The sequence below is a fragment of the Vombatus ursinus genome, unplaced genomic scaffold (assembly GCF_900497805.2).
Source record: "Vombatus ursinus unplaced genomic scaffold, bare-nosed wombat genome assembly UNPS02014807.1, whole genome shotgun sequence".
Taxonomy (NCBI): Eukaryota; Metazoa; Chordata; class Mammalia; order Diprotodontia; family Vombatidae; genus Vombatus; species Vombatus ursinus.
The window spans coordinates 10,041,213-10,063,892 of record NW_020954585.1 but is presented as its reverse complement, the minus strand read 5'-3'; the positions used below and the strand labels follow the sequence as shown (position 1 = coordinate 10,063,892).

At 38.2% G+C, this 22,680-nt stretch overlaps 1 protein-coding gene and 1 pseudogene across 1 annotated transcript in view; one reads left to right on the top strand and one right to left on the bottom strand.

The window, feature by feature from the left end:
• Window positions 1-1,555: 1,555 nt before the first annotated feature.
• Window positions 1,556-3,078, bottom strand: LOC114052007 (annotated as a pseudogene).
• Window positions 3,079-9,817: 6,739 nt separating this feature from the next.
• LOC114052338 (transmembrane channel-like protein 5) overlaps window positions 9,818-22,680 on the top strand; it is an 82,294-nt gene continuing 69,431 nt past the window's right edge. The window contains exons 1-5 of the mRNA XM_027874890.1: window positions 9,818-10,562; window positions 11,268-11,428; window positions 13,140-13,208; window positions 17,388-17,480; window positions 19,183-19,282. Coding sequence (XP_027730691.1) covers window positions 9,847-10,562; window positions 11,268-11,428; window positions 13,140-13,208; window positions 17,388-17,480; window positions 19,183-19,282 — 1,139 coding nt within the window. The 5' untranslated portion in view covers window positions 9,818-9,846. The remainder of the gene's footprint in view (window positions 10,563-11,267; window positions 11,429-13,139; window positions 13,209-17,387; window positions 17,481-19,182; window positions 19,283-22,680) is intronic.

Here is a 22,680-nt window from a genome sequence, read left to right as displayed (position 1 = left end):
GGACTTTAGCTAAAAGAGGGCTTGGATCAAATTCATTTGGGCAGGACCTGCGTGCCACTATTTTGAGGTCCCAGAACCCCTAAACCTCAACAGATGGTCCTCTGAACCTCAATACTCTTTAACAAACTCCAGTGGCTTCCTATTAGCTCTAGGACCTGCTTGACATTCAAAGCACTTCATAACCTAGACCTCTCCTGCATTTCCAGTCCTTACTCCCCACCACATATTCTAATATCCAGTAACAACTGGCATCCAGGCAGTTCCACAATCTAGATACTGTCATCTCTGGGCTCTGGGAATTCTCTGGCTGTCCTTCATGTCTGGAATGCTCTCTCTCTTCATCTACTACCTTACCTGGCTTCCTGTAAGTCCCACCTAAAATCTTATTTTCTACATAAAACCAACCTCTCTCAATTCTAGCACCTTCTGCTTCCTAATTATTTTCTATTTAGACTGTATGTAGCTTGTTTGTACATATTTATTTGTTTGTTGCCTCATCTGTTAGATAGTGAGTTCCTTGAGGACAGGGACTGTCTTTGCCTGTCTTTGAAACCCCTGTGCTTAGCACAGTGCCTGCACGTGGTAGGTGCTTAATAAATGTCAATTGATTGTCTTCTTATAGTTTTTTCTTGGTGAGGCAATTGGGGTTAAGTGACTTGTCCAGGGTCACACAGCTAGTTAAGTGTCAAGTGTCCGAGGCTGAATTTAAATTTGGGTTCTCCTGACTCTAAGGCTGGAGCTCTATCCACTTGGCAACCTAACTGCCCCAATTGATTGTCTTTGTCTTCTGCTCACCGCAAGCACCGAGTCCTCAAAGCTGCCCTTAGCTCCACTTGTTGTTTGATTCTCTGCCAGCAGATGGTGCTAGTTACTAGATCTCAAGGGGCTGGCCCACAGAAAAATGATATTGGAAGCTTAGCTATCCCTTTTGCAATTCTTATATGTTACCAGGGCATTGAGAGCCTCTGGCCGACAGAAATTTTTGTGGCTGGCACCAAGATAAGAAGCATGAAAAGCTTCCTCAGATGAAGGAATGTAGGGCAAGAACAAAAAAGCTTCCTTGCCAACCAAGCTGCTGAAGGGCTGTTAGTGCCCTTGAAATTCATCCCTTAAAGGCAAAGCACTGCTTGCCTCACCCTAGTTTTGGCCTTATGAGTCTATATAAACCTTCTGCTGTTTATATATAGGTCCCAAGGGCTCATCCTCCACACAAAGAATATCTGCGTGGCTGGTAGAACAGGTACTTCACTCTATTTTATACTCAAAGGTTTGGTTTATTTTACACTTTAGATCACTTCATGGGAGTTTATAGGCAATCTCCTTCTGGGCCCCCATTCCCCCGTGTCCAGTGTGCACTGGCAAACCCTCCTGGAGGGGAGGGGATGTATGCAGGAACTCACTTTCAAGTTTGTTTTTCAATGAAGTCATTTTATTTATAGTAGTACTTAATAAGATTGTAATTCAATGACGTAAACAGCGAAAATACCTCTTCTGTCAATTGCATTACAATTTTGAGACAAAGTCCTCCTTAAAATGAAAAAATAAAATTTGTTTTCTACCATGTAAAACTTAGTCTTCCTTTAGTCCTTCCAATACTATCACCTTTCATTTGTCTCCTAAAGGCATAAGTAGGGAGCCGGGTTCCATAGAAATCCCTTGTTTGATAGCTGGGCCTGATTCTACCTCTTTCTGTAAAAGGCAGTCCTCGACCCCCTCCAGGACCAAACTTTACAGCTCTTAATAGAGGGTAAATATTGTTAGTTGACTTTGATTCAGATTCAGGGACTTCTCTTGCATATTGCTTAAATTTCTTCTCCTTTTCAAGAGCAAGAGCTTCAGTCTCTCTGTAATATTCCAAATTGTTTTCTACTTGTTGCTTTAAATTAACCTTTTTTTCAGCTATCTGCTGAGTGATTAATGTTTGTGTCGCCTTCTTTTCCTCATCTGCTTTTCACTGTTTTTCCTCCTCATGCTTCCAAAACAACTGATCTGTCTTAACGAGTTTCAGGGTTTCTTCAGCTTATTTTTTTCTTGCTTTTTATGCTCCTTTTTACTTTCAATCACTGCATCTCTACATTCTTCAATCTTTTTTTTATTTTTGCTTTCTTTCTTTCTTCTTTTTCCTTTTTGGCCTGTACCTTTTCAGCCTCAGCTTCTACAATATCTCTGGCAATAAGCTCATCTTCATTGTCAGGTTTCTTTCTATTAAGTTCATTCAGCAAGTTAAAAATCCTTTCTTTACATTCTTCCATCAGCTTGTAAGTTTCAGTATCTTTTTCTCTTCTAATATTTGCCAGACCCTTCTTTGCTTTGACAAATTTTCTAATTTTTTTCATCTTCCTCCTCTCATTGTTGTTCTTCGATCGCACTGATTATATTTCTATGTTCCATGGTTTGAAGAATTCTTTTGCACTCAAGCATCTTTTCTTCCTTCTTTTCCTGTCTCTTTGCCAGTTCTAATTCATGTAATTTAGCCTATTTTTCTATTTCGTTGGCATCTTTTTCTTCTCTTTTCCTTTGTTCTTCCACCTCTTCTCACTCCTTCATTTGTTTAAGATGATCATTTGCAAGGGCCATTCTGTCATTTCGATGTTTGCCTGCTTTGTCTTGTTCCTCTCGAAAAGCTTTTTTCAATATTTCGCTTCAATTATTCCTCCCACTTTGCATCTGTTTTTACTTTGCTCTTCTGGAACTGAATCTGAGTGTCTTGCTCTTTTAGAACTTTACTAAGAAAAAGTGCACTCTATACAAAAAAATGTGCAACATGTCATGTAAATAATGCTCACATACGTACAGGTATTATATTAAATACATATGAAAAGCAAGGAATCAGAGATAGTACATGGAAAGTCTTCACTCTGTCTGGTAATATTGATAGATTTTTGCACTTTCAATGGCCTTTTTTCTTTCTTGTGCTCTGTATAACGCTTCTTCCATGTCAGTTCTTTGCCTTTCATTTTCTTCATCTTGTGCACAAAACTCTTTAGCTTTAAGTTTCTGTTTTTGCATCCCCTGAGCTTCTCGAAGTTGTCCAGCCTGCCTACCAAATCGCATCTGAGAGTCAGTGAGGGCACCCATGGTGGCCATGGCACCCCACGGTTCTGAAGTGCCCAAGCCTGGGGCCCAACCACGCAGTCTTAGAGCTCTTCCGCCTGCTGCTTGTCGCCTGAGCCTTCTAATCACTTTTAAGTTTAATCTTCATTATCATAATAGTTTTTAAAGTCTAGAAAATCAAGGAAACAGTAAATCAAATCCTAATTTGTAGTGTCTCTCCATTTCCTAAGTGTAAGTGTTTACAGTGAAAATGTATCCAACTTTTTCACCTGTGTGAGCGTCTCTACTTCAGAAATTAGCAAATGCCACAAATCAAGGCTTGATTTGGTTTTGTTGATTGTCTAAACTTTAAGAAGTGTTAATAATGCAAATTTGACTTAAAACTGGGACTTATAAACATTCCTCCATCCAGTCCATCCAGGGTCAGTTGTTAAACATTTATCAGCACACTCTGGGAAGCACTCCTCATTCCATTTATTTTTCTATCTCACATCTTCACCTTAGTCAAGAAAGCTAAACCATTCAAATTACTCTAAGCTATTTTTTTTAAAGGCAATTGGGGTTAAGTGACTTGCCCAGGGTGACACAGTTAGTGTCGAGTGTTTGATCTGAGGTCGGATTTGAACTCAGGTCCTCCTGTGCTCTATCCACTGGACCACCTAGCTACCCCTAAGCTATTCTTTAAGAGATTCAAAAGAGAGAAGATGAGGGTATGAAACTGTTTACTGCACCCAGCTAAGATGCCCTCAGGTTAGTCAGAGAAAGGCAATATCTCTTGGCATGCCAACTTTATTGAACTTTTATAGTTTATCCTGATGCAGGGATACCTTGGAGCTATTGCAGGCTTGGTTCCAGACCACTGCAATAAAGCAATTATTGCAATAAAGTGAGTTACAGGAATTTTTTAGTTTCCCATTACATACAAAAGTCATGTTTATACTATACTGTAGTCTAGTAAGTGTGCAATAGTATTATGTCTAAAAATATGTGTATACCTTAATTAAAAATACTTTATTGCTAAAAAGAAAAATCCTAACCTTCATCTGAGGCTTCAGAGAGTCATAATATTTTTGCTGGTAGAAGGTCTTGCCTCAGTGTTAATGGCTGCTGACTGATCAGAGTGGTAATCTAGCTTTTGGTCTATTTCTGCTACTTGCCTTCCTCTTCAAGCAAAATATTTCTAGCTTTTGATTTCAAGTGAGAGAAGTGGGACTCTTTCTTTCCCTTAAACACTTAGAGGCCATTGCAGGGTTATTAATTGGCCTAATTTCAATATTGTTGTGCTATTGGAAAAACTGTGCTGATAAGATATCAAATGCAGGGTTGTCAGAAACCTTCAATTCGTAAAAACAAAAACAAAAACAAAAACATGCATTATCTGCCAAGGGTGATAAAGCAAAGTACAATAAATGGGGTATACCTGTACTTCAATAGGTTAGTGTTTTATTGCCCCTAGGTCCTATCACCTCCAGGAATGCAGGAACATTTGTAAATTCTCCCCTAATATCTTTTCTCCCCCTCCCGCACCAGATAAGTACTGCCTCTTGTGTGATTGGCCTTCTCTTTTTTGATTAATTTGATTTATTTTAATCACATAACATTGTTTTTGCTGATGTAAGAGGAGTAGTGCTATGTTTTGCCCATGTATGTCCACATGAGTCTGTCTAGATGTGGCTCACAGAAGTCAGGAATAGATAGATATTCTCCATCCACCATTCTCTCAGGGACATCAATTTATTCTAGGAGAGAAACAGAAGGTTGGGACATCTCCATGGGTGTATTGAGCATTGTGCTGTTGAGGTTTAAAAGTGCTGGGACCCCAAAATTCAAGGGCAAGCGATGCAGGTCCTGCCTCAAACGAATTTGACTCAAGCCTCTCTTTCAGCCAAAGACAAGGTTTATTAGAACATCAATAGAGGTGGGCAAGATCTTAACGAATCTCAGCATTGGCTGGACTCTTAAGGAATCTGAGCACTTTAATGGAAGCAAGATGGATCTTTTATACAGAAGATGGGGAGAACAGAGAAGGAATCTAGATGGAATCAAGGGCAATCTGGAGGTAACAGACAATGAAGAGCTGGGCCAGGTTAGAGGTAACAGAGAACTGGGAGATGGGGTGTAGGCTACAAAGAAAGGCCAGTTGAGAGGAGTACTGGGATGGTGCCACTTGACCATGTGGGAAAATTCAAGGAAAGTTGTTTTGGGGGGATATTCTCAGGGCCCATACCTGTTAATACCAGGCAAAGTGAATGGGAACTATTAAGCTATATAAGAAGCAATCCTAGCCCTCAGGTTGCTTATAATTTTACTTCTCTGGATGTTAATTTCCTCTGTGCAGAGGTTTTGATGAGGTCTAGAGGTTTAGGGGTGCTGGGACAACACGCAGGTCCTGCTCAAAAGAATTTGACCCAAATCTTCTTTCAGCTAGAGACAGTTGTTTTAGGGAAGGGCCATACAGGCCAGACTCTTAAGGGATCTGAACATTAGTGATACGTGTAAAAAATGAGTGGGCATGAGGAAATCTCAGTGTTTAAATGGGGGCCAGGGTGGATCTTATAAACCAAATAATTTTGGGTATTCGAAGGAGGGGCTGGGAGAAAGATCCTGAAGCTGGGGTGAGTTTAGGGAGAATTCCAATGGGAATGTCTGGGAGGTTGAATGGACAATGAGAATAGATAATGGAGGGAACTGGAAGGAAAAGGTTTGAATGGGGTCTGGATAAGATCAAAGGTGGGAAATATCTTCATTAGGTTTTCGAAGGGAGATAGGGAGAGTCTATAAGGAAAGATAGTTGAGTGGAGTATAGCCTCAGGTAACCATTTGAGACCAGAGTGAGGTCAAAGAAAGTTTAAGGGTTTTCTGGGACCTGTAGACTCAAATTCTTTTTGGGGCAAGGGGCAAAGGTCTCAGTTTGGGCCTATATCCCATCAGTTTGAGTAGGCAAAACTGGTTATATTTGAACAGGCTCACATCTATTGCCTCCTGGCTCTTTCTCTGTCATTTTCCCCTTTGAATTAACATATTTTTTTCTTTTTTGTATAGACATAGTAAAGTTTAACAGCAGAGAAAGTTTATTATTTCTTCCTTTCCTAAACAGACATTCTGTCCACTGCCTGCCCCAATTGATCCACAGCTCCATCTCGATAAGAAATTGTTGGGTGCAGAGATATGTTACACTGAACCATTTCTTTTATTCTTAGGAGAGGATAGCTAGCCTGGAAGATTTGTACCCCCACTTTTTCCTTGATTTTCAATGTTCTCCTTTTCAGAGAAAATATTTATTTTTCTCCGTGTTCCCAAGAAGGCATCCATCAGCCTAGTTCTTGAACTTTTTGTACTTGAATCCTGCAAGACTTGTTACTGCTGGAAACAAGAGTGGGGAGGTTGGAAGGGGGGAATCTTTCTCCTGTGCCTCGTATCTTTGCTCTCAGGGATGCTGTTGAGCCCATGCTTCTTCAGCCTGCTAGGTTTTGAGGTTATTCAAGAGTCCTGTTAAGACTGACAATCATTCTCGGAACTGGGCTACCACAGTAACAGTAATAATAACAACAAAAATAATACATGGTAATAATATAACATTTATATACAGCTTTAAAATTTGCAAAATGCATTACAGATGTTATCTCATTTCTCACAATCACCCTGGGGGATAGATACAATTATTATCCCTAATTGTTTTTTTTAGGCAATTGGGGTTAAATGACTTGCCCAGGGTCAAGCAGCTAGTAAGTGTCAAGTGTTTGGTCAGAGGCCGGATTTGTACTCAGGTCCTCCTGACTTCAGGGCTGGTGCTTTCACCGAGCCACCTAGCTGCTCCCTATTATCGCCATGAAGTGACGTCCAAAGGTACATAGCTAATGAGTCTGAGGTAGGACTTGAACTTAGGACTCCCTAACTCCAAGTCCCTCTAGTCATTGTACAACCTAGCTGCCAATGTCCTGACTCTCTTCTTGAAGAACATATTTATGATATCCACCATGAATCTTCTCTATAGTTTCTGCAAGCTTTTTCTCACTCTCATTTTTTTTACTACCGAAACACATTTTCTTTTTCTTTTTCTTTTTTTTGGTTTTTTTGTTTGTTTGTTTGTTTTTTGGTTAGGCAATGGGGTTAAATGACTTGCCCAGGGTCACACAGCTAGTAAGTGTTATGTGCCTAAGGCCAGACTTGAACTCAGGTCCTCCTGAATCCAGGGCTGGTACTCTGTCTACTGCGCCACCTAGCTGCCGCTCTTTTTCTTTTTTCTCAGTGGTTTTTTTTCATTAACAATCATTTATTTTCTCTCTCTTCCACCCCCTTCATTGAAAAGAAAAAAAATCCTTTTAACAAATAATCATAGTCAAGCAAAACAAATTTCTTGTGTCTTATTCTGCATCTTGACTCTTCTCTGTCAAGGGAAGGGTCACATGCTTCATCATCAGTCTTCTGGATTCATGGCGGGTCATTGCATTGATCAGAGTCCTCAAATCTTTTTAAGTTGTTTGTCTTTACAATGCTTTTATCATATAAATTGTTCTCCTGTGAACCACATTTTGCAACATTTTTTTTTTTAAACTATCCTCCTCTATGCTCACTGTGCATGAAGTCACACAGGTTATATATCTGTTGATTTAATTTGGAGGTTGACATTGAATTCTTTATAGAAATCTTCCTCTGCAACAAATATTGGCCCCAAAACTGCAATTACTATATTATCACGGTCTTTTTGCAATTACTCATCATGAGATGATTACATATCCCTTTAAATAATGTTTTTGGTTGCTTCTGAAATGATGTTTTGGTTACTTTGGGATAAAGCCAATTCTACAAACTCCCTTCTATCTGCCTCTTCAGTGAGCACTTATGAATCATTCTTCTATTTATAAAAACATCTTTGTCTTCTAGTTTCATTTAGAGGTGAGAATGTCAAGACTGGTATGATTGACTTCCTAGAGCACTATGTCACCTGGCCATGTATCTCACAGGTAGAACACTAACAGTTATGCTAATGTGTATAGCTATTCTTAAATCTGTGACTCTTAGCACCCTATACCCCTTGTCCCACCCGTCTTTCTGCTATCATCACTGAAGAAGTCCAAGGAAGGCACATATGAACGAAATTCATTTTGTCTTTTTCTTTTTTTCTTGGGATTTCCATGCTCAAAAAGTCCATCAACAAATGGCCAGACTGGGAATGATGAGTCTTTTTATACTTAGTAGACTGGACCTTGGAAAGCAGATGTAGTCATAGCTGGGACTTTCCTCAAAGTTTTTGTAGCATGGTAGCATCTGCTAGAGCTTGTGCTTCATAACCTTCAAAAATCCAGGATTAACTCTGTGCCGGCTGCGCCATGCACTCTCCTCCTATAAGGAGCAGGCTGCCAGGGTCATACTACTTACCAGTCTTCGGAGCCTACCCGGATAAACACACAGAGACGAGCCGATCAGGAGGTGCCAACACTCGAGCTTTATTCAGAGGCCATCACAGCAAGGCCAAGCAGGAAGGCCAGAGCAAGAGAGCAGGAGCAAAAGAGAGAGCGAGCTCCGACCACCACCGTTCCTTAAGTACCTACTTAGCCCCTCCTCCTCAGCCCGCCTACTAGTCATTGATTGTAGGGTCAGATACCCGGAAGGGGATGTATGAGTTTAGCACACCAAGGGAGAGGAAGTGACACAGGAGGCTAGGACCAGATACAGGAAGGAGGCGTCTGGGATTAGTGCATAGACAAAGGGAGAGTACATGACCCAGGAAGTCAGGCCCAGATACCGGGAGGAGGCGTCTGGGGTCAGTGCTACACAAAGGGAAAGAACGTGACCCAGGAAGTCAGGAAGGAGACGTCTGGGGTTAACGTTGCACCTAGGGAAGAGGACTAGTCAAAGGAACTCGTTCTCTGCCGTCCCACTCCCATGTGGCACAGCCCCCTGCCTCAGGAGCACGTGCTCCGGCTACTTCCTTGTATTCTGTTCCTTCCCCAGCTTATCACAGCTCCACATAGCACTGCCCACTGCCTCAGGAGCGTGAGCTCCGGTTACTTCTCCGTATCCAGTTCCCATCCCAGTTCACCACAACTCCGCCTAGCACAGCCCCTGCCTCGGGAGCGTGAGCTCCGGTTACTTCCTAATATCTTGTTCCTACCCCATCTTGCCACAATCTGCACTTGGCAGTAGCCAACATCAGACAGTCCCTCACAAACTCCACAACGCCAGGTTTGGAAATAGGTTCCTATAGAGTAGGACTTTGTGGAGAAATGCTTCCACAAACAAATACAAGGTAATTTGAAGAGTGCAAAAGCACTAACTGGAGCAGGGAGGGTAGGAGACTTCTAGGAAAGGCTTAGTGGAGGAGGTAAGGCCTCAGGTGGCTCTTGAAGGGAAGCTAAGGATTCTAAGAGACAGAGGAGAGGAGAGAGAACATTCTAGGCAGATTGAACAGATTGTTGAAAAGAACAGAGGTGGGAAATGCACATAGAAAAAACTCAGAGTACTCACTGAACAATTGTGGGATCGAAATGAATCTGTTTACTGGGTCCTTGAGGCAGCATTAACTTCTGATTCTTCCCTGTAGGTGCTGTCCTTTTAGCTGGTACTTTGATATAGTGACCCCTCTAATGGGGCTCTGTTGAATCATTTCCTATTTTATGGAGAACGCTTTGGTTTGTCTGATTCTTACATAGCCTATTGTCAGTGAGAGGAAATAAAGCTGGGTTGTCTCTCTCTCTCTTTCTCTCTCTCTCTGCAAAGATGGAGTAACTGCTGACTGAGAAAAGATCTTGGGTTAAGGGAATACATCGTTGTGAAGAATCTTTCTCCAGCATGACTGCCTTCTATAGGAACCAAGAATATGAACAAGAATCTGATTACCCAGACTTCACCAACTCCAGGGTAAATCTGGATTCTCTGAACAGTCCAGACTATCCATATTCCCGGAATAATTCTAACAACCTGAAGTTCAAAGACAACGCAAAGTATTCAAGCACTCACAATTATCCCAATTGTCCTGATGCACTGAACAGTCCAGATTATCCTGGAGCTGAGGACTACCTAGACAATCTAGGCTTCAGGAATCATCAGGAGTATCCAGGATCCCATACAAATACAACCTTTTCAAGATCCCAGAGGACTCCTGACTACCCAGGCCCTAGGAACAGTTCCCACCATTCAAGGTCCAAGCACAGCCTGGACTCCTTCAGCTTTGTGATGATTCCAGACTATCCTGGGGCTAAGGATTATCAGGACTCTAGAGAGGATCCAGATGATCCAGATTCTGGGAGCAATGCTTACAGATCAAGTTCCAAGAACTATCCACACCACCCAGGTTCCCTGGGAATTCCAGATCATATGGGTACCAAAGACTATCTAGGCTCCAGGAACAGAAATAATCAAAACTATCCTGGTTCCCTGGGAATTCCAAACTATCAAGGTGCTGAAGACAACCTGGGCACTCCAGATAATTGGGGAAGTGCATATAAACAAAATAGTCAAAACAATCATGACTACTCCTATTCAGAGAATCCAGAAATGGGCAGAGGGTAAGTGTCAAGAGCCTGACCTCCAAGAGATGGAGACTAGTTCTCAGATTGTAAAGTCATTGGAAAATACATAATAAATGAGAGAAAGAGCAGATCAATAAAATGGGTGTACATCTAAAAAGAATCTAGAAAAATAACAAATTAAAAAATCCAAGTAAACACCAAAAATAGAAATTCTAAAAATCAAAGGACAGATGAACAAAATTAAAAGTTTTAAAACTTTTAACAATATTGGGAAAAAACCAACAAAATAAACTGTTGACTAATTTGATTTAGAAAATACAAATTACCAGCATCAAAAATGAAAAAGGTTAATCTACAACCAATGAAGAAGAAATGAAAGCAATTATTACGAGCAATTATTGTTCTCTAACTATATGACAATAAAACTGACAATAAAGTCTGTGAGAATGAATAAAATTATTTGACTTGGGTCAAATACACCTACCCATATGGTCATATATTGTGATCACTTTTGTCCCCACAAAATGGACCTAAATAGGCTCAGGGCCCTTTGCCTCAGAGAAAGCATCTAAAGCTTATTGTCAATCATGTAGTACAATCTGCCTGGAAGGCAGATGAACTCTTCCCCCACCCCTAAGTAGTGGGTGGGAAGTAAATGTGCTTCTGAAGAAAGTCCTTTTTCAGTAAATTCCACTATTTAAATGTTTGAAACTTTATTAATTTTGTCAAATCATACTATAGGGCAGGTAACAAGGGTCATCATTCTGGGCTTTTCCATCGGACCTTGGGTTCTCCTGGGAGAGGCAATCGAGATTACCCAGAATCCTTCCAAATGACCTCCAGGCAGCCTACTTCTCTGTACAGCATGCACCCAGTGCCAGATCGTGATGGTGGTGGATACAGTAAGTATTTTCCAAGACCAGATTTGTAGGATTGTGACCTGCTAAGAAATTAAACACGATGTCCTCAGGGAGGATACACTGTTGAATACTATTAACTTACAAATGCATTATTATTTTCATCATCTTAGTTTAACATAATTTAGTGATGTTCAGTCAACCAATAAGCATATATTATTGAGTACCTTCTATGTGATGAGTGCAGTACTAGGCACTGCAGTGGGATACAAATGACGTAAGATCTAGCTCATCTCCCCTAGGAGTTTAAAAGGCAGTTAGTTATATGGTACAATTGATAGAGTACTGGTTTTGGGGACCTGAATTCAAATGTGACCCTAAACACTTACTAGTTGCATGACCCTGAGAAAGTCATATTAATTTGTTCTGCCTCAGTTTTCTCATCTGTAAAATGGGAATAATAATGGTACCTACCTCCCAGGGTTATTTGAAGGATAAAATGAGAATATTTATAAGGTGCTATTCAAACCTTAAAGCTGTAGTTCCAACCAGGGGTCCATGAGATCAAAATTATTTTTATAATAATACTAAGATGTTATTTGCTTATTAAAACACTCGTCCCTTTTCCAACTACATGCCTATGTGCGGCCAGATGTTCTTGATAAACTTTAACCAAAACAACATATTGTAAGATATTGCAACAGATTGAGTGCAGAATCAGATATGAGAACCCAATTGTCTTCCGTTAAGCCAGACATTAGAGATTTGCAAAAAATAAAAATAAAATAATACCACTCTTCTTGCTAAATTTCTTTTATTTTGGAAAACATAGTTATTTTTTACTAAAATGTCATTTATGTTGACATGTAATGGGTTTATTATTTGCTTTTAAACTTATCAGCTTTCATTTTTAACATAGTAAATGTTGATAGGTATTATCCACATAAACAGAAGTTGTTTGGGGCCCTGAATAATTTTAAGGGTGTAAAGGGGACTTGAGACAAAAAAAATTTAGAACCATTGGATAAAAAACACTATGTAAATGCTAGCTATTACAGTCTAGATGGGAAGATGAAACAGAGACACCTTGAAAAAGAGTCAAAAACATTTTCAAGGAGAATTGCAATGATTATATTCAACAGAATATTTGTCCCAGGAATTGCAGAATATCATAGTATATTTAATACTGCCAATTTTAATGCTGGAAAAAAAATAAAATGTTAGAACTGAAAGGGATCCTAGAAAGAGATCATCTGGTCTAAAGATTCTAAACTTATTAATTAAAAATTTTTTTAGTTAGCTATATTTCTATATAATTGGTTTTCTTTGCAATTCTGTGATTTTTATTTTATGCATTTAAAAATATTATTCTGAAAAGGGGTCCATAGGGCTTCACCAGTTGTTACAAGGTTTCTTGACATACAAAAAAGAATACTAGATCTAGTCCAACTCCTTTATTTTATTAAGGGAAGAACTGAAGTCCAGAGAAATCAGGATAAATGCTATAGCATTTGTTAGAATATGAGAGAGAATTCAGCTCCTAAAAGACTAGCATTGAGTTTGAAAATTATTAATATATTTTTATATTTAACATCAATAGTTTTTTGCTTTTGTCCCATTACCCATTGACATCAATTACTTATTTAAAAGAATTGTGCCTAGAAAAGTGTCTTAATCTCCTTGTAAATATTATTCATTGATAGTAAATGCCTTTCTTCTCCCCTAATTTTTTTTTCTTTATTCTCCATACTATTAGGAAACCTTGCCTATGAGAATGAAAGCAGTCTAGATGTAGACTATGGAAATCAGCACTTGGGAAGAAAAGGTGAGCATGTGGGAAATATAAATATGACTCAAATAGAAAATGACCAAACAATTCAAAACTGGAGTTGAATTTTAAACTAATTTCATCGGGCCATTGCCAGTTATCTTGACTTTTGTCTTGCCACTGAACTTAGATGACTCTGGAGGAGAGAGTGAGACTGACGACAACGCTGCCTCACCCTCATGATGTCATTGGTCTTCTTTCAGAATGAAGGACAAACAACAATAACAATTTCAAGCCACCGGAGAGGTGCAGGACACTGATGCAATACTCAGTTCAGCTCAGGGATATTTTACATAGGAGGCAGAGGATCAATGACTAGAGAATATTGAGCTTCAAAGACAGGCACTACGTAAGAATGATCAGAAGGGCTGTGTTGATAGGAAGGCTTGACTTATGAATTGGTCGTAATTCATAAATCTACGATCATAGAGTCATAAAAATTTGTCATAATGGCATAAACCTGTGCTGCACGACTTGAGGTGACCCAAAGGCCTATCCCACCTTTCTGTGATTAAAAACGTCTCATTCATCTGCCCATTACAACTGAAGCAATGATTATTAGCTTTACTCCTTAAGAACCATATTGAGTGGATAGAGATTTTTAACTGAGTTAAGGTATCAAATTACCTGAAAAAGATTATAATTGGTTAATCATCATGAAATAAGTTATCTGACAAATTCTTTAGAACACAATATATCAGAGATCAGGGGGCAGATTGTATCAATATATCCCTTTAAAACTATCATTATAATATAAGATGTGTCTCCAAGTCTTACTGAAGATATTATAACTTTTAATATATCTTTTAAATAACATAACCTTTGTACCTTCTCTCCTAGCTTTCTTGGCATCCTTCAAGTCTCACCTGAAGTCTCACCTTCTACAAGAAGCCTTTCTTAGTCTTTCTGTATTTTTAAATTTAATTTACTTTTTATTTTCAGTTCCAAATTCTCTACCTCCCTCTACCCCCTTCCCCTCCCATCCAGAAGGCAAGAAATATGATACCAATTATACATATGAAGTCATGTAAAATATATTTCCACAATAGCCATTGTCCTTCTAAATCTTAGAGCCTTCCCTCTGTGATTATCTCCAACTTGCCCTGTACATATCCTATTTGTACATAGCTGTTTGCATATTGCCTTTCCCCTTAGACTATGAGCTCCTTTAGAGCCTAGACTATATTTTTGCCTTACTTTGTACTCACATCTCTTAGCACAGTTCCAGGCACATAGCAGGCACTTAATAAATGCAAATTGACTATTAGGTATAGTTTAGAAACACTGCCTTCTGTTTCTAGAATCCTTTAGTCTATAATGAAGAATTCTGTTTTAGCTTTCTTCCCTAGATACCATGAGACAGCCCTGAAAGTAGGCCAGCTTATAGATGTTGGTCTTAGAAGCCATTTTAATTCTCTGAATTGTTTTTAAAATTACTTTTCGGTGTTTGGGAAAATAGAGATGATTTAAGTTTCCTTGACACTTTAACTGAGAGTGAAATTATAAGAAATGAGTGCTAACCCTGATAGAGCAGAGGATCAGAGCCCAGAAAAAAAAAAAATGTTTTCTGAGTTTTTCAGAAAGAGGAAAGATCAGAAGGTTGTAGAGAAAAGACCCAAGAAAAAAAAGCATAATGATCACGTGGTGGAGGTCCTCCTAAACGTTGAAGATCTTAGACCGACGTCCAGGATGTCAAGATCTCTGTTGCCTAGTTCATCCCAAAACAAATGGCAGCAAAAAATTATGGACCTTGAGGATATGGATGTTGAAATGACAGAGGCTGTGCCTCCAAAAGTTCCAGCCTCCAGAAAGGGGAATCGATTAAGCAGGATTTCAAATTCCATCTCAGTATCTTTTTCTCAGGCTTTTCACATCCGTGATCATTCAGATGATTCTTCTACAAATCCACTAGGTAATGCTACTCTGGAGGATCTGGAGGGAGTGCCTGAGAATGAAGGGAAACCCTTCTTCTAAGGGGCCTGTGCCATAACGGTATAGTTCCTTTGGTTTATACAATTTTATGAGACCATATGGTTGTAAATTCCGTAAGAGGCCTCAAAGCAAGGAACACAAAATAAGAGAATAAAGATGAAGGTTCTTGATAGCTTTGGGTACAATAATTAATTTTCTCTATTGTACTACAATAGAAAGATCATTGGATTTAGAGTAAGAGGACTTGAGTGCAAATTCTGATACTTCACCTTCTAGGCCTCGGTTTTCTCATTTATATCATTTAACTAAGTGACATACAAAATCCCTTCCTGCTTCAAATCTATGATCTTAATTCCCAACCTGACACTCTCTCTCTCTCTCTCTCTGTATCTGTCTCTATATGTATACATATTGCCAACCTGGCCATATATGTGTATATGTGTCTATTTATCTACCTAAAAAAAGAAATAAATATATTTATACATAGAATCTATATACCTAAAGAAACAAATATATAGACCTTATTTATATATGTATAGAAACAAATATATTTATGTCTACAGATATCTGTAGATATAGCTATATGTCTCTCTATAGATAGATATACCCACATATATGTGTATGGATAGATAAACACACATGCACACATATATGTGTATAGACATATTACGTGTATACTTCTGTGTGTGTGTATACACACTCCGGGCTATTTTGACTTACTTCAAGGTGTGGCATTAGATTTTTTTTTCTTAATTTCAAAATTAATTTAGATTTACTTCAATTTTAAAAGTAGAGGAAACACACATATATATATACATATACATATACATATACATACATACATATGTTGTGCACAATATCCCATATAGTTTCAAACATTATTAGCAGAATGGAACTTGATTTTTTAGATAAGAACTCTATATAGGAAACTGTATATGTTATGTGGGGTTTTTAGGTGTAATTTATAATTGAATCCTTCCTACGTGTGCACACACACATACATTTTCTTTATTTCAGGGTTGGATATTTTTGCTTTGTTTATTCTACTCCAGAACTAAAAGTTGTTGAACTTCAAACCTCTGCTGTCATAGGATTCCATCGTTAATCTCAGAAAACTAGGCAAATGCGGAGGCAGTGTGGTAAAGGCGAAAACCACTGGCCTAGAAGTCAAAAAGCCTTGAGTTCTACTCTGGGCTCTACCATTCCTTATCTGTGATACTCTGGGGCAATTCCTTTAATCTCTTCGGTCCTTTGATTTTTTTGTTAAAAGGGTATTGGAGGAGACAATCTCTAAGGTTTGCTCTAACTCTAACATTCTATGACACCATGACCAAGATATGTAAGTAATAAGCTATGAAACAAAGTTTAGTTGATGGCTTGTGGAGGGATGAACTCCGTTGATAGACCAGTCCCACTCATACCACCTCAGTTCCTAAGAAACATTCCCCTAGATGTTATGGGTTCTATCCAGGGCAGTGTTGGGGCCAGTCAAAGCTTTATCAGGATAGTCCGGCAAGGTGGGGAACTTACAGCCTCAACGCCACATGTGGCCTTCTAGGTCCCTGGGTGTGTCCTTTTGACTGAGTCCAAGTTTTACAGAACAAATCCTTTTATTAAGGGAATTTGTTCTGTGAGATCTGGATTCAGTCAAAGGGCCACAGTTGAAGACCTAGAGGACCACATGTGGCCTTGAGGCCACAGGTTCCCCGCCTTGGTTGAGGAACAGTTTTGAGTTTCCTTTAGAGAGTCGCTCACAGCCAACAATAAGAGAATAGGATAGGGTAGGGTTTAAGATGAGCAGAAGGAATTGTAGAAGCTAAATTTGGAAGAGCATTTAAGGGTCAACTTAGTTGAGGAAAGAAAAAAAGGTCTAGATGGGTCAAATATAACTATGATTCTCCCTCTTTCTCAATTCTTCAAAATCTATAAGCCAGCACAGATCCTGGTAGTCAGTTCTCCCCTGGTAGAAGTCATATGTACAAAACCTATATGTTTTGAGAAAAGTGTTTTCATCATATTACTACTAATTTTTTGGGGGGGCTAACAATTCCAAAATGCTGATAAATAACAGAATAGTAGATATTTTTTAAATTGGGGATTATATTTTCCATTGATAAAATGATACAATTTAATAATACATACAAAATAATACAATATTAAATTGAAATGCATTAAGCTTGACAACAAGCTGTTCATTAATTATAGTTAATAAGCAGGATAGTAATTTACATCTTTTTTTTACAGTTAATTCTTTTGGATGGAGAAGGAACTGGCATGAAGATGCCTTGCAGGCCCATGATCCTACTTTTATGAATATTGCAGACAAAACCAAGCATGGTAGGTTCCTGTGAGTTGATTCATTGGGGGTGCAGTGAAGAGGCATTTAGAAAATGATTTCATGAATAATGCATCAAAGTTCTGAAGAGTACTTTCTCCTAGAATGCCTTTATAGTTATCTTTTTCCAAGGCAAAGGACTTACCACTAAAATCTAAATGTCTGGATTACTTAAGTTTATTGCCATGACTTGTCTTTCTGAGGTAATTATGCACTAGGCCCCAGTTAGACACTGGAGGAAGGCATTTTGGGATTCATATTGCTCTGGGTGCTATCTTGTTAATAGCTTTAGAGGCCAGTCCATTGGTCTAGAAGTTCAGCTTTTGCCTAGAATTTATGGATTGGATGATATGAAAAACATAATCTATTTGGAAAGGTTTTATTATGATGCAGCACCTGGTATATGGTAGCTTTATAAATGCTAGTTGATTGATTGAGTCATCGTGACTTAAAGGGTTGCCTAGCAGACCCATAACTAGCAATTTTGGTGACTCCAGCAAACGGCATGAAACAAGTCCAAGGCAAGCAACACTGAGTACCTCAAAATCAACTTTCTAATTAATAATTTGAAAATAATATAAGAATAATCAAGACCAATTCAATTGATCAGGTAGGGAAACCGGGGGACAACCAACCCTCAATCTGGAGGGCAGATACCAATTGTAGGGCTTTATCTAATAAGAGATAAGAGTTCTGAGTACACTTTGAAGTCACTGCTAAGAATTTTGCCACCCAGAGGGAGCAGAGCCAGGCTGGAAAGAAGCTCACCTACTATGTAGCCCCTCTGGGGAGGAAGTAGACAAGGATATCTGGTTGCTTGTTAGTTTTATTCATTATTCTTGCCTACTAGATGCTAAGCTCAGTTGTTTCTAGCTGCTGAAAGAGTAAAACTGCAGTCAAAATATAAATGTAACAAAGTTTGCATGGTTCTTTAAAATTATCATCTTCAGTGTTGTCCTATACATTTTTCCTGGTGCAAATCCCTAGTTATGGTTCTGTTGGTTAAAATAGATAACTTCTCTAAGTCTTGTGGCATGTGACTTGTCCTAAGAGAATGTAATTCAGCAGAAGACAAAGACTAAAATTACAGAGATGAGAAATTTAACCAAAAAAGTTGTCTATTTTGTTCTACTTGGAGATTCCAACTGAACAAAAGGTAAAATCATCTTAGGTAAAGTTTGGAGAAATTTATTGATGTTTTAATTCAATAATTTCAGAAAATATATAAACTGAATTTCAGTTCAGATTAATTGCATAATTTTTTTTGTAAATTGGTAAAGAAAAATTAATACATTAATTATAAAACACATTTTAAGTACCTATTTTACACCTTGTGTTAGGGGCTAGAAGGGAAACAGAGAGGAATAAAACTCAATGACTACCATCATAAAGTTTACAGTCTAATAGAGGAATGAGATGTATGCAAATAATTTAATATAAATTAAATGTGCTAACTACCTGAGAAGAGTATGAATACAATGCTCTGAGTACAGAGTTAGTATTAAGTTCAATTTCTGGGTTCAATAATTGAGTATGATTTATTTTGTTGCATGGTTCTGAGCTCTGTTTGAGTACTTGGCTCTAATTTATTTGGAGCCATTTTAATTCTTATAACTCTCCCATAATGTGGTTCTTGTAGTTGTTTTATAGGAGATTGCTTGCTTTTGTAAACTGTGTCACTTTTTTTTTATGACCCTTATACAGAGGAAAAGTTGATTGCATCTCTTATAAACTTACCAACTAGAGACAGAAACAAAATCATCCGGAATCAGCCATTGACCATGCAGGAAAAGAGGAAAATTAAGTAAGTGTTGAAGCTTTTTCTTCTTTCCTGAGTTGAATATGAATGTCCATGATCTACTTCAGATGCATTTTGAGAGGGTTAGAAAAACTCCTAGTCCAGAAATTGCATAAGAAACAGAGAGAAAAGATATGAATATTTTACAATGAAATTCTCACGTTTGGTGTCATAGTTTTCTCATATGTTTGGTGTCCATTTTAGAATTCAAGAGAATTATAACTTCATACTCCAGTCTCTGTTACTATGTGGCCTAGAATAAATTGTTTCACTTTTCATGGCCTTCATTGCCTCAAAATAATAAGGATGAACTATAGAATTTTTTTTTATTCTGAACTTAAATAAAGCAAGCATGTATAGGATTTTATTTATAGGATATCTCAAGTTCTTTTCAAGTCTAACATTCCATTCGTGCAACACGATAACCTCACTGAGGGAGCAGCCAGATGGCACAGTGGATAGAGCACCAGCCCTGGATTCAGGAAGACCTGAATTCAAATCTGGCCTCAGACACTTGACACTTACTAGCTGTGTGACCCTAGGAGAGTCACTTTACCCCATTGCCTGGCAGAAATATTTAAAACATTGTTAGCACGAACTCTTTCTGCAGTGTTTTTGTAGGTTAAAAAAAAATAGATCATAGAATTTTTCTATTTTTGATTTAATTTTTAATTTTTGTACCAACTGATACAAACTGTTTTGGTTGGGTTTTTTTTTTGGTTTTTTTTTTACAAACCCCACTTAGCACAAGTTCCTTTCTGAACTTAATACTAAGACTGGTAACAATTCAAAGAGAATGACTTGGAGTATTTTTTGTTTTGTTTTTTGGTGAAGACACAGTCTAGCTGCAGGATTCTCCATCCTTAGAATATGTAATGGTATATAATGTGGGACAGGGATAAGGTGAAGTTCTCATCTGTTTGTGCCAGAAATTGTACTGTATCATACCCTGAATTGTCCGATGTTGAGGCATTAATAAACAACTAAGTAGCAACTTTTTATAACCTGATTTTTTTCCTTAATTCAGTCATTTCAGATGATTTTTGCTTTTTTCAATTACAGTTCTTACCTGATATACTGCAACCTTCTTGCCCCCAAAGTAGAACCTTCCCTTGTAACAAAGGAAAACAGTTAAGTCAATCCAACCAGCACAATGAAAGCATCTTTAGTATATGCAAATCAGTCAGCTTCCTGAAGGGATCTGTTAGTGTATGCAAAATTCTTTACCAAGAGGGATCATATGTTTCTTCAATTATCTTTTAGAAGCAATATTTAGCATTGCATTTAATCCAAGTTCAGCTGACATGGCCTGATAGTTAGCACATGGTTTTCCTGCAGGTACCAAGAGGCTGATGAGATGACCAGTCTGACCTTTGAAACAGAGAAAAATACAAAATGGCTCTTAGTCCTGTGTGGTCTCTTTTGCTCCTGCAATAACTGAGGCAGAGCAATACAGAGGAGAGCAGAAAGGGCAGACACTCACATAGTTTTTAGACTAGCAATATTAATCTAATTATCGGTGTCCTAAGTTCACTCATCAGAGAACTGATGGGACTACTGGGGGAACTGAACCTTGTCAATATTTGCATTCTTGCTATAAGTGAAACCAAAATACACAAGGATGTTGCAACTAAATTTTTAAAAAAAATGGTTCCTTGAAAGAACAAATAAAGGTTTCATTGTGTACACACATGTAACAAGAAACACCATTTCGGAGCAGCTAGGTGGCTCAGTGAATAGAGCTCTGGCCTTGGAATCAAGAGGACCTGAGTTCAAATCCAGCCTCAGACACTTTTAGCACTTACTAGCTGTGTGACCCTGGGTAAGTTACTTAATCCTGATTGCCTCACCAAAGAAAGCAAAAAAGGAAAGAAAAGAAACAATATTTCATAAGACACTTGACTGTCTCCCCTTGAAGTTCTTGTGAATAGTATAAACAAAAAGAAATGGTTAGTGAAATGGATGAAGAAGCAGAGACATTTTATGGAAAACTAAGCAAGATCCTCTAGTCTATTCAACAGATGCTTTGTCATCAACTTTAACGTGATAATAAATACAGAAGAAAAGAGTGAAAAGTATGTTGAAAAGTAAATTGTGGGATTAGGAAAATGAAAGCAGTCAAAGGCTGGTAGACTATAATAAAGTTCCATGCCTCTATATTATGAATACTTTATTTTAAAAAGAGAGTTAGAAGGCATTCCACATGGTAAGCACCCAACATAACAAAAAATAAAAGCATGTATTAACAGACAGGAAATGATCGATAGTCAGTGTGATAATTAGCTGCTGGCTTACAGTCTGACTAAGAGCTAGTTACAGCAAAAGTCAAAATCAACACCAAACCTAGAAGACAGAGTAAAGATAAGAAGATATACCAGCTCCAACACTACTTACTCAAATAAGTGATTGATACTCCCAGATGGAAAACGGACAAAGAAAAAACATCGACTCTGATTATTACAGTTTTTTATAGAAGTTTAAGATGTAAGACATTTTCTACAGTAAAGAGACAAATTTTGCAAAAATTATCTCAGCCATAAAATACTTGACTTCTTTGCAAAGTGGAAAGACATGACAGCCAAGGGTAATATCACTTTATAACATAAACTTAATTGTCAAATGTTTAAATTCATAATAAAAATGTTACAGAAAAAGACAGTTGGAGATAACCATCAACATTACTTCACCAAAACATGAAGAAGAGCTTTGGAGGGAAAAACAATATCTTTGAAAAACTTGGTGTGACACTCAACTAAGCTAGATTTCTTCAAGAACATCTATAGTGGGCTAGTGGGAGAAGTATAACGATGAGGCAAATAATAGAACTGCCAGCATTTCTGTAGAATCCTGTGGAGCTATGCATGATGAATTTCATTTGGCTACAACATGTTACCAAAGATGACCTACTTGCAAAAAGTGGCATAGAAAGATATCCAAGATATGTATAATCAAAAAGGAAGGGAGTGATCAGGTAGTGAGAGCTAGAGGTAACATATGGACAGGCTGAGTGATGCCAAGGTACCTACAGAAAGAGGTAAGCCCTCAGCATGCTGCATAGCTCATTTATAGGGGATTTCTAGAAGGACATAGGAAAAAATAACAAGATGACAAAAAAGAATGGGTTTGTGGTCTGCCTCTATGATTGGTTTATCCAGAGCAATGAGATGAAGGAATTAGTAAAGGACTGGAGAATAAACACTCCTATAAAAAGCAATCACTTCATCTAAAGCTTGGAAACAACTTACTAGAATCATAGATCTTAGAGATGACATGGATCTCTTTAGCTCATCTAGTTTTGTCCCATGCTTCAAGCAGTTAACGTATTATTAACAAGCAAGCAAAAGGAATTTCTTAAGTACCTACTATGTGCCAGGCCCTGGGTTAAGCACTGTGGATACAAAGAA